We start from the raw sequence: 14,120 nt of genomic DNA, 5'->3' as shown, positions 1-14,120 counted from the left end.
GGAGTGCGCGCGCTATCGGCTAGCAAGATAGGCCTTTAGAGAGGGATGGCGGGCGTCGCTGAGCCGATGGTCGTGGACCACACGTGCAGGATGTTTCAAACCATCAAATGGGTGCCGACAAACGCTTCACTTGCCGATCGTCACTGTTGTCGTGCCCCCCCCCCCCTTCACGGCGTCAGGGGTGCTGGACAAAGGATAAAAAGGCACGTGCCGGCAGCGCTCCTTGTGAGGCTAATGGGCAGATGGGAGTCGCGTTGCTCGGGTGGTCTTCGTCACATAGAGCAGGCCGCCGCCTGTGTTAAAGCAATTACACGGCGTGTCCTCTAGATTGCAGCTTGCTCAAGTGCATGGGCCGGGTAACAAGTGGATTCAAAATGGAAGGGAAATTCCGTTTCTGGTTTTTGTTGGTGTACTTTATTGTTCCTGTTTGTTGTTGCTGGTTTGTTTATTTTGGTTTGTTCGTGTTTGCTTTGAAGTGAAGCTACAATGTAAGGAGTGGCCACAGGAACACTGGAAAGAGCAAAATGAACCAATAGGAGTTACTGAAAGAAAACTGTTGGGCTGATTTGTGCTAACTATTGCTTCGTTGACAGTTGTGTGCTTGTAAAACTGCTTGTGATTGTTAGAGTGCTCTGCCCTACGCTGCCGAGGGATGGAGGAGTGGAATTCTTGTGTGAACCGAATGGCTTAAAACGGGAAATTTGGCCCCGTTTTGGGGGCGAGCGATGGGAGAATGATGAGAGAGTTGGAGTGGATGACTCCGCAAGCTGTTGGCGAAATGTACAAATGTAAATAAATGTGTACATACGGAGGAGTTGTTGCGAGCCTTGTATGCAACGTGTAGCCTGACGACGAACCGAATATAGAGGCCAAGGAGTACGGATCAACAAGGGTGCCATCGGGAGCGACGGGCCAGCAACTGCTTGAACTCGAATAACGGTACCCCCCCACCAGGAAACTAACTGTGCCATTGAAGGGGGGGGGGGGCAGGATGGAACGTGCATGATGCAGATGGCCAGCTAAGCCAGCCGCAGGCTCCGGCAAATGGCGCTGGCAGGGTGAACCGTACTTGGATTTAAAGTGGACAGACGCATCAACCGGTCAGTAGTAAAGTTAAGCAAGAGACATTTAGAGTATTGGTAAAAAAAAGCAAGGAAGAAATTTATACGACGGGAGTAAACTTTCGCTTAATTAACTAAATTAACAAGCACAGTATCACGCACGCACAGGCAAACATGAACCCATCTCACTCAATGACCGCGGACACTCGCTGTCAGAATGCTGGCCCCCCCCCCCAGCGCCTCCTGAATTTTTTCAATGCCAGTGCAATCGCTAGCTCTGCAATGGGAGCCGTTGGTGCGCCTTAGTTCCCACGATGTGACGCTACCCAAAGGGTACGACTGCTTGTGCCACGCGTGTGTCTGAGAGCGCGCTGCTGCCGTTTCGGAGGAGGTGCGCCTGTCAGGATTACTTCCTCCAATTTCTGTCGTGAAGAGCCACCCAGAGGGTACTCTCTCCTACGACCATAAATCAGGTGCCAATGCTAGCTGACGGGGGAGAGTAGAAAAGGGCGATCGGAGAGGGTGGTGAACCGTTGGATCGGCTGCATCTGGCTGGCATTGAAAAATAGAGGAGGCGCTGGCTGGTCTGAAGAGCAGCAGCAGCAGCGGCGAGCAAATCCTCCTTCGTGCTGCCTCTCACTTCCAGGCGGGCGAGAACACAGCGCACACGAAACTATCATGCAGCTATCTCGGGTCGGCTAGCCTTCGAACCCACCGCAGATTACCTCCAAGATGCGACACAAAACTTTCAATCAATTTGACTACCGCAAAAGTTTAATGTCCATGTCATAGTGAAGTTTCCTCCAAATGCTAAGATAAAAAAATGCGTCTGCTTTCATCCTCAAGAGTGAAGTCAACTCAAGTGGATGCTTATTCTCGCGCTGAAACATGGTCGTAACAGATGTGTGCATTGTCGAGTGGTCCTTTTAAGCCAGTGGTTGCTTAGTGGCTATGGTGTTGGGCTGCTAAGCGCGAGGTCACGGGATCGAATCCAGGCCACGGCGGCCGCATTTCGATGGCGGTGAAATACGAGAACAGCCATGTACTTAGATTTAGGTGCACATTAAAGAACCCTAGGTGGTCCAAATTCTACCGGAGCACTACGGCGTGCTTATTAATCAAATTGTCGTTTTGGTACATAAAACCCCATAATTCAATTCAATGAAGTAGGTACACACTTGCCTCACAGTGTCTGGTCTTCACAGATTATGAAAGGCAGCAGATTCAGAAGGGTGTCACATACACTGGGGTAAAGCTAAAGGCCGAGATGAAAGAATGCAAGTCTCCTATTCCTGCACTTCTGGTCAAACATTCTAAAATGGCTCCATTGGAGGTGCTTGGCAACTTTGCAGTTATGCCAGTATGGAGCCAACATGAGCGGGTGACCACACTTGAGAAGCGGAGCATGGGAGCACTGTCGAAATGTTAACACTCCTTTACCCTGCAGGGAGCTCCTTGTGTACAAATATTTTGATGTACTAACGGGGTTTAACATTACAGAGCAACGTAAGGGCTATGTGAGACACTGTAGCAGAGGGATCTGGATTATTTTCCACCACTCCGAGTTCTTTAATGTGTACTTAGAGCCAGTGGCATAGCCATATAGCCATAAATTTTGTTTCGGGGGGGGGGGGGGGGGGGCATCCACTTGCCCGGGGATGGGGAGAAAGGGGGTGGGAAGATTGTACATACTAACACAAGAATTAAGGGGGGGGGGGGGGAGTGTCCAATCACTGGCTACCCCACTGCTCAGAGTGCCATATACAGCCGTTTTGCACCAACACTGGAATGTGGCTGCCACGGTTGCATACTGAACCCACAGTTTGATGTTGAGCAGCTGAATGCCATAGCTACTGCGGCGGGTTATGAATATTGTGGCCACTGAAACTCAGCAAATACAAGAAGTGGCATAAAGCAGCACTCACCTTCCCCATAAATGAGCCGACGCAGAGCACGCTGCCCCACATAAGTTACCAAGGCTGTGGTGACAATGACGACGGCTGGCTCCGTGTTTTGGTACTTGGCATTGAGCATGTCTCGGTGGAAGTTGACAAGCCCGCACACCCGCCAGAAGGCATACAGCAGGCTCTCTTTCTGCACAGTGCACAGGAGCAATCAATGTGCAGTGAACCGTGCCATCTTTTGGGCCCACTTTCTCCCAACAGTGCCCCTGTCTCTACAAGTGGCCTACCGGGCAAGAATTACAGGGACACTAAATCAGTTCAGAATGGCAGAGTCATTTTGCATTACTATTTCTGCCTTCTCATGGCAGAAAAAGGTGGATTATCAGCAAAGACAACGAAAGTCAAGCTTTCTTTTCTTTTAATTTCACACCTAAAGTGAAGCACCAGTGGCACGAGTGCGACCAACAATAACTTCACACTATTTTCACTTATTCACATTGTTTCTTGTACTGAAAACATTTCTACAATCTCTCTGGCTGAGTCCTTACTTCCTTTAGAATGCAGTGTAATCTATTCTCTCTTTTTTTGTTACTTTATTATTAAATGATGAATTTGTCTCAAGCAGGCACTTTCGAAATCCAGAACCTGGGGAACTAGTGCGGGAATGTCAAGGTAGCCTCGCCACCCATCTTATGTTCCTAACAACCTCTGTGGCTTAACTAGTCTCCATTCATGGTAAGAGTGACGTATTTGGTACTACCAGATGTGCAATCTGCCAATCTGGCTTACCTTAATATTACTACTGAGTGTCCCTTCATGCTAAACAAGCCCAAGGAATTACTGGTTACATGCACTCTTTCAGAACTCCTAAAGCCTTTGAGCAGCTTATTCAAGCTGTCAGATACATTTGCAAGCGCAACAGCACAAATGCAACACAGAAAGACACTTGAGTAAATAACACATGTACTGACAGTAAAACTTTCTGCTGGGCGAGTTGGTTCATACTTGCAAAGGAAATGGTTATGCGCAAAAAACAAAAAAAAAAAAAAAACACGGGCACAGAAGTAGACGGGACGAGCGCAAACTTTCAACTGACTTTATTTTTTCCTGCGTTGTCAATATATACTCTGAACGACGTAGGCACAACAACGGTGATCACATGACACACTTACAACGTGCCGCGCAAGAGGATTTGTGTGACTAACAAGAAGAATCCTGGAGGATGCGGCAAAAAACACGAGCCGCCCTACGTAAAATGCGCGGTTGGCGTTGTGTACGAAATTCCGCTATCATGTGGAAAGACGTACGTAGGGCAAACTGGGCGGTGTGTCAACGTTCGTGCAAGGGAACACGAGCTATTGATTAAAAATAATGAGAATGCGCATTTGCCTGCGCACGTCCGGCATTGCATGTGTGTACCAAATTTCCGAGGCATCAAAATTTTGGGCAAAAGCCGTGATACTACTGCCCGTGAACTGTTGGAAGCCTTTCATATTTCGTCAAAAGGAGATGGCTGTATAAGTGACACTTCAATTTCTTAAAAAGAAACTGAGATAATGTTCTTGCGCGGCACGTTGTAAGTGTGTCATGTAATCACCGTTGTTGTGCCTACGTCGTTCAGAGTATATATTGACAACGCAGGAAAAAATAAAGTCAGTTGAAAGTTTGCGCTCGTCCCCGTCTACTTCTGTGTCCGTGTTTTTTTTTGTTTTTTTTTTGCGCATAACCATTTCCTTTGCAAACATGTACTGACAGACAGCTGCCAGTATATTAAAAAAAAAAACATTTTACGCAAAGCAACAAAGTCGCACAGGATTACAGTAAACAAACTGTTGATTTTACCACTAAAAATGTGGAATAGCATACTAGCTCATATAAAAACTGCACAAACTTTATATAATCAGTTATGCATGTCCTTAGATTAAATATTAACACTTCATAAACATAATTGTTACTATGGTGTATTTTATCTGTGTCCTGCAGTTACTCCCTGTGTACACCTTTTCGTGCAAATCTGTTGTATAACTTGTGTATTTTTGTAGGCCTTCTCATCACTATTTAAACCTCTGTACTGATGTCTAATGTAACCCTTCCATACACCAAAAAGCCAAAGAAGGCATGGCAAGCCAGAAAAAATGCAAGAACAAGAGACAGATTGCAATGCCGCCTTCTCACACCAACTCACAGTGACGAGATGAATTTCAACGATGCCTGCTCGGGCCTAGGTAGTTATTTATCAGTAAAAATTTATATCAATAACACTATTCTAAAGGAGCCGAAGACGGAACTTAGCAAATTTCAAGACGATTTTTCTGCCCCACAGCAGCAGGCACATTGGCTTCTGCAGGAAATGTAAAAAAAAAAAAATTAAGTTTGGCCTCCATTATCTCTTCTCGTAATCAACCTCTTACTCGGAAATTAACGAACAGAGTTTTCAAATACTTTACCAGTCTAAATTGCTTTAATCCCTTTAAAAATAAGAGGGCCAGATACATTCTGTTCTTTTATCATTTACTCATTCTGCGACTTACGCAACAGGCTTGTCCACTTTGCCATCAATTTATTGATCAATTGGCGAATCAATCTCACATACAACACAAATACCGTCGTTTTCAGTGCTACCTTAACTGCATTTTTAACATCATGAAAGGCGCATACAGAGAAAAGCACACGACATGGCTAAAGAGGCATGCCCTAAGCCACTTGGACCACAAGAATTTTCTAATCAAGGGCGCTGTTTTGTGGACATTCTTCAGCAAGAATTCTCAGAACAGACCATTGTACTTGTAGAGTTTCAGTGTCTCGAAACAGCTGAGAACAATAAATAAGTAGTTATGTTGTCATAAAGCCAGGCTGCATATATATGAATGCCACAGTTAGCCAACGAAAGCAACCGATTTTTTTATAAAGTTTTAATAGTCATTGCTGGAAACTGTGTTAATTAAAAGGATAAAATAATGAGCACTGAAGCATGCTTGCATTACTTTGAAAATGCCAGCATTCACAGTCACATGAAAGTAGTCATAAATACCCATAGGCAACATGCAGGCAGTTCGTAAAGCAAGAGACAGCTGATTGCACGTGTGCAACAGTATCTCAAGTGGCACGATACATATCGGTTTTGAACGATGCCAAGCTGTGGCATCAGCTTGGCAACAAACAATGGCTACACAATCAAGCAAAATAATAACACAGCTACTCATTCGAAGCATGTGTAGTACGTACACAAACACTTTGATATGAGTGGGCGTGATTTCACTTTCCAGCAGCACTACAGGAGCACATGTGGCAGGGCGCTTGTTCCTCACAGCCGCTTCTCTATTTCTGTCCAGGCCCGTGGGCATGCCGAGTTTTTGATATAAAGTGCAATGAAAACTGCAGAGGTTTATTTTCACTATTCTTGATTCTCATAGCCCATGTAGATCTAAACCAGCTTCATACTGAGACAGAGATGCCGAAATGTACAATTGGTTCACTGTAGTGCAGAAAGTAATGTTTGAAATTGAGTAAAACATGCTCTCACACACACACATATATATATAAACAGTGAACACTCTCTACAAGTGCGGAGCCTTCGTAAGCAGTTAAAGGAATTAGCGAGCCCAAAATTACTGCTGTAAGCTCAGCCATTCTGTTCTAGTGGTCCGTTCTCACCCATATGTATCCTGATCATAGTTGGATTATTTTAGTCAAAATGTGTTAATGTTTAATCAAAATCTCGATATACGCAATAATTGCCGGTCCTTTTGAAAGCGCCCGGTGGCTATAAGGTTAACACCGTCCCGTTGTGCTCTAGTGCATAACATGTCAAGCGGGAGCACCTTTCTAGGTCGTTATAATGATCAATGCTTTCGTAATTTTATCTCGCATTGTATCAAAAAAAAGAGAAAAAAAAAAGAAAAACAGGCACACGGTAGAAGCAGCAGTTTGGTACAAATTCCGCAATGTTACCGAAATGCACTTTTCTTTTTTTGCGAACGTGCATCAGTTAAAACGCCTGCCAGTGTTACTAGTAAGAGTTCAGTGCATAGTGTTGTGAGCGTGCCCACCTACCAACATCGTACAACGTCCGACTGTTGGGAGCATAGCTTCCTGCAAAGAACGGATTGAACGCAAAACGCGCTTACCAGCGAAGAGTCCGGCATCGTCGGCGTTTCGCAGTCGGGGAAATGAATCGGAGCGAGTCACGCGGCACCGCTTTCGCTTCACACGCAACGGGCGCACCGGTCGAAGAATGCGTCGAGCCCCCAGCAACGGAAAGTCTCACGTCGCTGCTCGTAGGCGACCGTACACCGCCTGTCCCCGTAGTACGCGCTCCGTTTATCGGCGTCCGAAACCACTACTATCATGCCGCCGATACCACGATAGCAGGGAGGAAGCGATCTCCAGTTACGAGCTTTCGGTAGCCACACGAGTGCACCTGAGCCGTCGCTGAAGTGGATGACATTACGTTCAGGCGCACAGGATATCAAACAGTCCCGCCTACAACATGACCGTACTCAAAATTTTGTATTGCAGTTCATCGCCGGTTAGAAGCGTCCGACCCCGTGAAGTGGTTGCGTGTGACGTATATACACAGTTGCGTCGCTGCGTACCCTACGACGACCCAGATGGGCGGAGCAACAGCAAGAGCACGGTTAAAGTGTACTAGGCACGGCCCCCGGCCCCGCTCGCAGGAGCCAGCGAGCACGACCTCCTCTCCAGCAAAACAGCACGTCTTGACGTCTATCTAGCATGCATGTCAGCGCCGGTCGCTTGGCTTGGATAATGGCTTGGATTGATCGAGACTGCAGCTGACTTGCGATCAGCTGTTCATTGCATCAAAAAGAAGCTCTCCAAGACAAGCCAATCCAAGCGCGCGCTCTGCTGTAGCAATCCTTACTGCTGCGGCCGCTGAGCAAGCTAAGCGCGTCGTTCCGAGGCGCTAGTGAACGAAATAACTCGGATTACAAAGCGCCAATAACCCAAGCTCGAGTGACAATGGCACACCGACGGACCCATCACGCCCGCGACAGTAGGTGATACGCCAAAGACGTTTAGCGGCACGGGCACCTGCCCGTCCAGAGAAGACAGCGCTTACGTTTTCGACAGTGGGTTGAAAGAACGGCGGATACATTGCAGGACTCATCGTTTCTCTGCCAAGAACCGCTAGGCGGATGCGTCAGCTCACGAAGACGCCACAAATTCCCGCGTGTTTTCTTCCCAAAAGACAGCAAAACAAGTAAAATGTCATCCCGTGAAGACGACAGGCAGGCAGCGGGTTTCGCGCCGCGGAAGCCTGCGTGACGGATATGTTTCGTTGTGAAGATAAAGTCCGCGGCGCCGTATTTATAAGTGACCGGTCGTCGGACGACGACATCGTTTTGTATAGCGCGCTGAAGCCTGTGTTACGGCCGCCCAACTGCGGTTTTGACGCGTCCGCCATCGACTTCGTGTGGAGCAACGTGGTCTGCGTGGCTCTCGCTCTTTGCGCCTTGCGACTTTTGCGGCTGCTGTCGGACCTCGGCCAGAGGCGTGCCAGCGATCGTCGAAGCAGCGAGGACGACGGTGGTGGCGGCTGTCCTCTGGCGTAACCGTCGTTTGCCGCCGCTGCATGGCCGCCCGCCGCGCCGAAGCCACTGCTCTCAGGAAGTCATCTCCGCCGTGGCTGCTCCAGTCGCTGCGGGCGCGGTGACATGTGGTACCTGATGGAGAACGCTCAGCGTTCGTACACCCTTTCGGAGAGGCTGCTGCGCGCCATCGGCGTGGGCCACCACACGGTTCCCGGCATGAGGAGCGAGCAGGAGGGCATCGAGGAGCTAATACGTCAGGGCGCTGACGTGAACCAGTCGCACGGCACCTTCCTGCCGCTCCACTGCGCCTGCATGGTGGGAGACGCCACGAGCGTCGCCGTGCTCCTCAAATGGGGCGCAGATGTGAGCACAGCCCCCTTTCTCACCGTTGGCGCGAGCACAGCGATTACCGCCCTTCTATTCTCATCCTGGAGTAGTAGGGCTTTACAGATGCTGTCTAGCCAGGCTAAGTTTAGCTCCTCTCGTATCATTTTGTTTGTTGTTAGAATGCACATGCTTATTTCATGCCATAAACTGTTTGACCATGTTCTGACCAGCAAAACAGGTTCACCGGCACGAATCGTGCCCGGACCAGTAGTGGCCTGTATTGGTGGCGCCTCTAGTGTCTGACATGTCCCATGTGTGCTAAGTATGCTTCACACAACTGGGTTTGCTGTTCACAAGTGTGCTTCAACAACTGGCAATCTAAACAAAAAGTCTGATCATAATAGCAAGCTTTATGACACTTAACACAGGAGCGCAAGCCACTTTGTATAGGCAGAGTGCTCTGGTAAGTGGCTGGTGCACTCCCTAATTGCGCTTGCATGTTGACTGCTACTGGTACTATCGCACGTCATCTGGACATGACGAAACACGCAATCTTATGTGCATAGACTTAGGTTCTGGCAGCTGACTAGTGGAAAACACATGAGCGCTATGAGGGAGTGCATCTGCTAAACCTACGAGCTATGAGTGTGCGCCAGCCGATTGCCAAACAATTCTGGTTGTACTGAGCAGCACATGCCCACGTGTTTACTAACATAAATCTTGTGAATGTACTTCAGCTGCCATTTCCCGTGGCCTAGCTTCTCATTGGTGCAGCTTTGTTAATGCCAACACCTACCTTCTTGGTAGCACAAAAGAAACTTGCCAGGTGTAAGGCTTTTCAGCTTGAGAAAAGTTTGTACAAATGTCACACAGGTGTCGACCACAGTGTAACGAGCCATTGCTTACAAAACACACCCATCCGTTGAACAATGCACCTGCAGTAGCAGCCCATAGCTGTAATGTTTTATTGCTGAAGCAGTAGGACCACCACAGCTTATGCAGGTTCAATTCCTGCCTCCAATAATCAGATTTAAAAAAAAAAAAAGAGGCCGCATGCAACAATGCTTGTGCACTTTGTGATTTCAGCGCGTCAAAGAACCATCCTTTTAAAGGAGCACTGACATGAAACATCATGTCTTATTGTTTGTGTTTTATTATGCAACTATCTGCTCCATAATTATGGCGTGGAGCACCAATTCCTTGAGAGGGAAGCGAATGATTATCATCTTTTAATCCAATGTCACCAAAACACGCTCAAAATGTACCACAGCTCCAAGCAGGAAGCTCGTCACATCACAAAAAAATAGTTGGGGCGGAAACTCCCCACTGGGGAATTGTCGTATAGTGCCGTAACATTCTTTGGAGTCATTACTTATGAAGCTGATACTGCACCCTTGAAACCAAGACTGTTGTATCTAATAGTTAAGAAACTAAACAATGCCACACACACTATGACTGATCTCCCCTCCTTCGTAAGGTGTCGCTGTTGTTCTAGTGCTTTATTTCTCGCATAATTGGCCTGCCAACGCACTAGATTGCATTCCAATGCGCCCTCTTCAGAGACTTCTCTCTGTTGTTGCAGACACAATTCTCTCGCTGCTTGCATTTTTCGCGCATACCTTACCCACGTATGCTCTCGCCTGCATTCTAACTGCATCTCCGTGAGGGCTGCATTTCGTCCCTCGATGTCGAGTGCACTGGTCATGTGTAAAGAAAATTATAATGAAAGTTTGCGCTTTGACGTCACCTCAGTCTGCAGCAACTGCAAGAACGTGCAGCATGTTTTCAGCGTGAAAAGGGAACTATTCACGTCACTGAAACATGATGTAGTGGTCTTGAGATATCAGACACCACTGACGCTTACACACACACATTATGATCACGTTTTGACTGGCATGCTCTTGAGTTGTTTGAAACTACGTGATCCCCACCTCGACTTTTGGTGTCTCCTCTTTTATGTCTGAAGCCGTGCTGCACTTGGCGCAGGTTTTAAATAGATTGTATAAATGGTGCTGTAATTTATTATTTACGATGCCCTCGAAGAATTGAGGGTTTGTACCATAATTATGGAGTTGGCATCTACCTGAAGAAGCAAAAAAAAAAAAAAACGGGACAAAATTTTGATGTTAGTACTCTTTAAAATTCTGTCTATGAACCACCAGTTAAAGTTTGTCTGGTACTCTGCAAAATAGGGCACAATAATGCCTAAGTTTGGGCAAAGTGAGATCTAGAGATTGTCGCATGGACATCTGGAATGTTTTATTATTTCTTGCAAGCGGCCAAAGTGTTGTACATGATCCTTGAAGTCATCCATGGCACTTGTACCACATGTTCTCTGGTAGCCATGAAGCAAAGCTGGGCTATGAAGGAATTCAAACATGAGATCCACATCTAGGGATCACAAGCATGCATTGAAATCTTTATGGAAGCATGCCTTTTCTTTTTCTTGCCTCAACTTGACATGCAGGTATTAGTAAGCAAGCTAAGCCTCTGTGTGGGGTGCAGGTAAACCGTTACGATGGCTACCACCGCACGGCTCTCCACCACGCAGTGGAACGCAGTCCTCAGTGCACATCGCTCCTCCTGGCGGCGGGTGCCGACACGGAGTCTGTCGATGTCAACAGGGACACCCCGCTGCACTGGGCTGCCTTTCGGAACCGGGCCGACTGCTGCCGGCTGCTGCTGGAACACCGGGCACACGTGGACAGCCTCGACTTCAATCACGACACGCCGCTCAGCTGGGCCGCTATGAAGGTGAGATAACTGCAAGGGACTCCAAGGTGGCCTTGTGATGTTGAGGTGAAAAAGCTGTGTTGCTTCTGATGGGATCTGCTGTCATTGCTGCACCAAGCCAGACGGTACCACCCGATGTTGTGCTTGGCTCGGTGCAGCGAGTGATGATAAATGCCGAGAGACTGAAGCAGAACAGAACTACTGCCTGTTGTTCAGAGTGATTGCTTCTGTGGAATTATCCGCCACAATTGGGCCAAAAAAGCAGGCCGTGCATTGCTCGATTTAGTGTTGTCAGAAGGCAGGGTATGATGCTGGACTTCAGCCTTTATGTAGCTGTAGACACATCAGGGCTGAAGTTCCGAAAACTTTTCCCCATTTGGGGGGGGGGGGGGCAGTGTTTATGTACCTGCCATTCACAGTGATGATTGGTGTGATAAAACTGATCACTGTGATTGCCAATGATGGATAGGAAGAGACGTTAGTTTCATTACTTTGGACTGGTAGGGGAGCTTTTCTCTACTTTTCTTTATAGCATATATGTATGTATTTAGTGCAGATGTTTAGTAACATAGATTTGACATTTTGTGCGGATATCAACAGCAGTTGTGTTTTTCATATCATGAGAAAGTACAAAATAGACAACGCCCAAATATCCACTAGCATGTGATGAAATGTGAGTCATATACTGGTGGATATGTACACATATTCCTAAGACAAATTTTGTATGCCAGTACAATTCTGTTTACGTGTTTGAAACTGCAGTAGTTTAGCACCTCACATAGTGGCTGGTAATTCTGGTACCAAATACTTTGCAGCTGAAGGCAGTGTTGAATATATTGACTTTGCTAAGAAAATGCTTTATAGGGAAGCTTCATAAGGGCAGATGAAGAAAAGTGGCTTCTCAGTTGTACCTTTGGATCACATTGTTACAAAATGGTACTGTCACCTTATTGATGTTTCGCTGAAAGGTTAAAATAAAAAAACGAGCTATGAAATTGTGTTGTTAAATGGCTGTGGCATTCTTCACACGATTGCCCATCACATTTTGTTTTGTGCATTTAAAAAGTTGCAGATTTACCCAAAAGGTGAAGGCAGTATCGATTGCGATAGCAAATCGCTTAAACAGCTGTACGAAGTAAAGTTAGTAGTTTTATCGGCTGGTTTAAATTACAGTGATCAAAATTATAACATACCATAACATATCATGCAGCCGTGCTCACTGACTGCATTATTTTATTGTATTTATTTATTTTTATTTACAAATGCTGCTGTCTTAGTGTGAGAGACATTGCAGGGGTGGGTACATAAGTAGCCTAAATAGGTGGTGTCACGCATAGTGTCATGCACGTATACATAAACATGAACAGATCTCACTTAATGGCTGCGGACACTCGCTGTCAGAACGCTGGTGTGATAAAGAGCGGCCACAGTGGCGAGCGAAGCGCTTCATGCTGCCTTTACTTTCAATGTGTCTTCGAAACTTGAGATTACGTGACCTCCAACACTAGGCGCGCGAGAACACAGAGCCACAAGCCATCTCGGCTCTTGTAGCCTTTGTGCCCACCACAGATTACCTCCAAGATAGAGTGCGCACGGCCATGCTCAGCTGCACCATGTGCAGCACAGCCGGGCTAGTGCACTCACCTGCCTCCCGTCCTTCGCCTTTAGAGCGTACAACACTAATCGAGTGGGAAAACAGCACCCATCAAGCCTTCATCATTCCTTCTCAGCTCACGCTTACATTTGCACCTACAGTCGAATCTCCCTACAACGAATGCCGCTACAACGAATGCCGCTACAACGAAATTTCTGCCACAACGAAGATTTTCGGATTCCCCATCAGCTGCCCATAGAAAGTAATACAAAAAAAGTCCCTTCATAACGAAGGCGTTTTATTCGGTATTTCCGCTTCAACGAACTTTTCGAGAACGAAACTGTGACTGAATTGAAATTGAAACTGCCGAGTAGTCAAATTAGAAGACCCTTCCAAAGCTGTGACGAGCGTATGTCCGCTTGAACGAGGTTTTCACAAACGAAATCAAATTCAAAGTACCGGTTTAAGCCACTGCAATCCATAGCCACGCGTGATCACCACAATCGCTGCCGTTTTCTGTGGTGTGTGTCCGGGTGAAATGGCTATGCCAACGAAGAAGCGTAAACTTCTCTCTCTCGAGGTGAAGGCACATACGATCGCCGAGGCAGAAAGCAAAAGGAAAAATCTCGCAGTTTCGCCCGCAAGGCGAAGCATCGGTTGCGATAGCAAGTTAGTAGACAGCTATACGAACTAAAGATAGTAGTTCTCTTGTAAACATTCGCTAACTAAATTACTGGGCACGGTGTCACACGCACACAGATAAACATGAACAGGGCCGGTATTTTGTAGCGATGCCTTTAATGTCATAATGCCTTTTCGCGCTTACCGCGCTTTGTTAGTGGTCAGAGCGACGGTCCGCTCGCATTATCAACGTTGATATCGTGAGCGGACCGTCGCTCTGACCACTGACAAAGCGCGATAAGCGCGAAAAGGCATTATTACTTTAAAG

General features: G+C 47.0%; 2 protein-coding genes across 3 annotated transcripts in view; one reads left to right on the top strand and one right to left on the bottom strand.

The window, feature by feature from the left end:
* The window catches only part of LOC119437665 (sphingosine-1-phosphate lyase), a 155,658-nt gene extending 147,989 nt beyond the window's left edge, over nt 1–7,669 (bottom strand). The window contains exons 1-2 of the mRNA XM_037704660.2: nt 7,093–7,669; nt 2,987–3,155 (exon numbers count right to left, since the gene is read on the bottom strand). Of these exons, the coding sequence (XP_037560588.1) occupies nt 2,987–3,155; nt 7,093–7,110 (187 nt within the window). The 5' untranslated portion in view covers nt 7,111–7,669. The remainder of the gene's footprint in view (nt 1–2,986; nt 3,156–7,092) is intronic.
* Nucleotides 7,670–7,781: 112 nt separating this feature from the next.
* LOC119437664 (ankyrin repeat and SOCS box protein 8) overlaps nt 7,782–14,120 on the top strand; it is a 57,774-nt gene continuing 51,435 nt past the window's right edge. For both annotated transcript variants that reach the window (XM_049660763.1, XM_049660762.1), the window contains exons 1-2: nt 7,782–8,880; nt 11,350–11,598. In XM_049660763.1, coding sequence (XP_049516720.1) covers nt 8,641–8,880; nt 11,350–11,598 — 489 coding nt within the window. In that variant the 5' untranslated portion in view covers nt 7,782–8,640. The remainder of the gene's footprint in view (nt 8,881–11,349; nt 11,599–14,120) is intronic.

The sequence above is a fragment of the Dermacentor silvarum genome, chromosome 1 (genome assembly GCF_013339745.2).
Source record: "Dermacentor silvarum isolate Dsil-2018 chromosome 1, BIME_Dsil_1.4, whole genome shotgun sequence".
NCBI lineage: Eukaryota > Metazoa > Arthropoda > Arachnida > Ixodida > Ixodidae > Dermacentor > Dermacentor silvarum.
The sequence above is the reverse complement of the archived record's forward strand: the minus strand, read 5'-3'. Positions and strand labels throughout refer to the sequence as shown.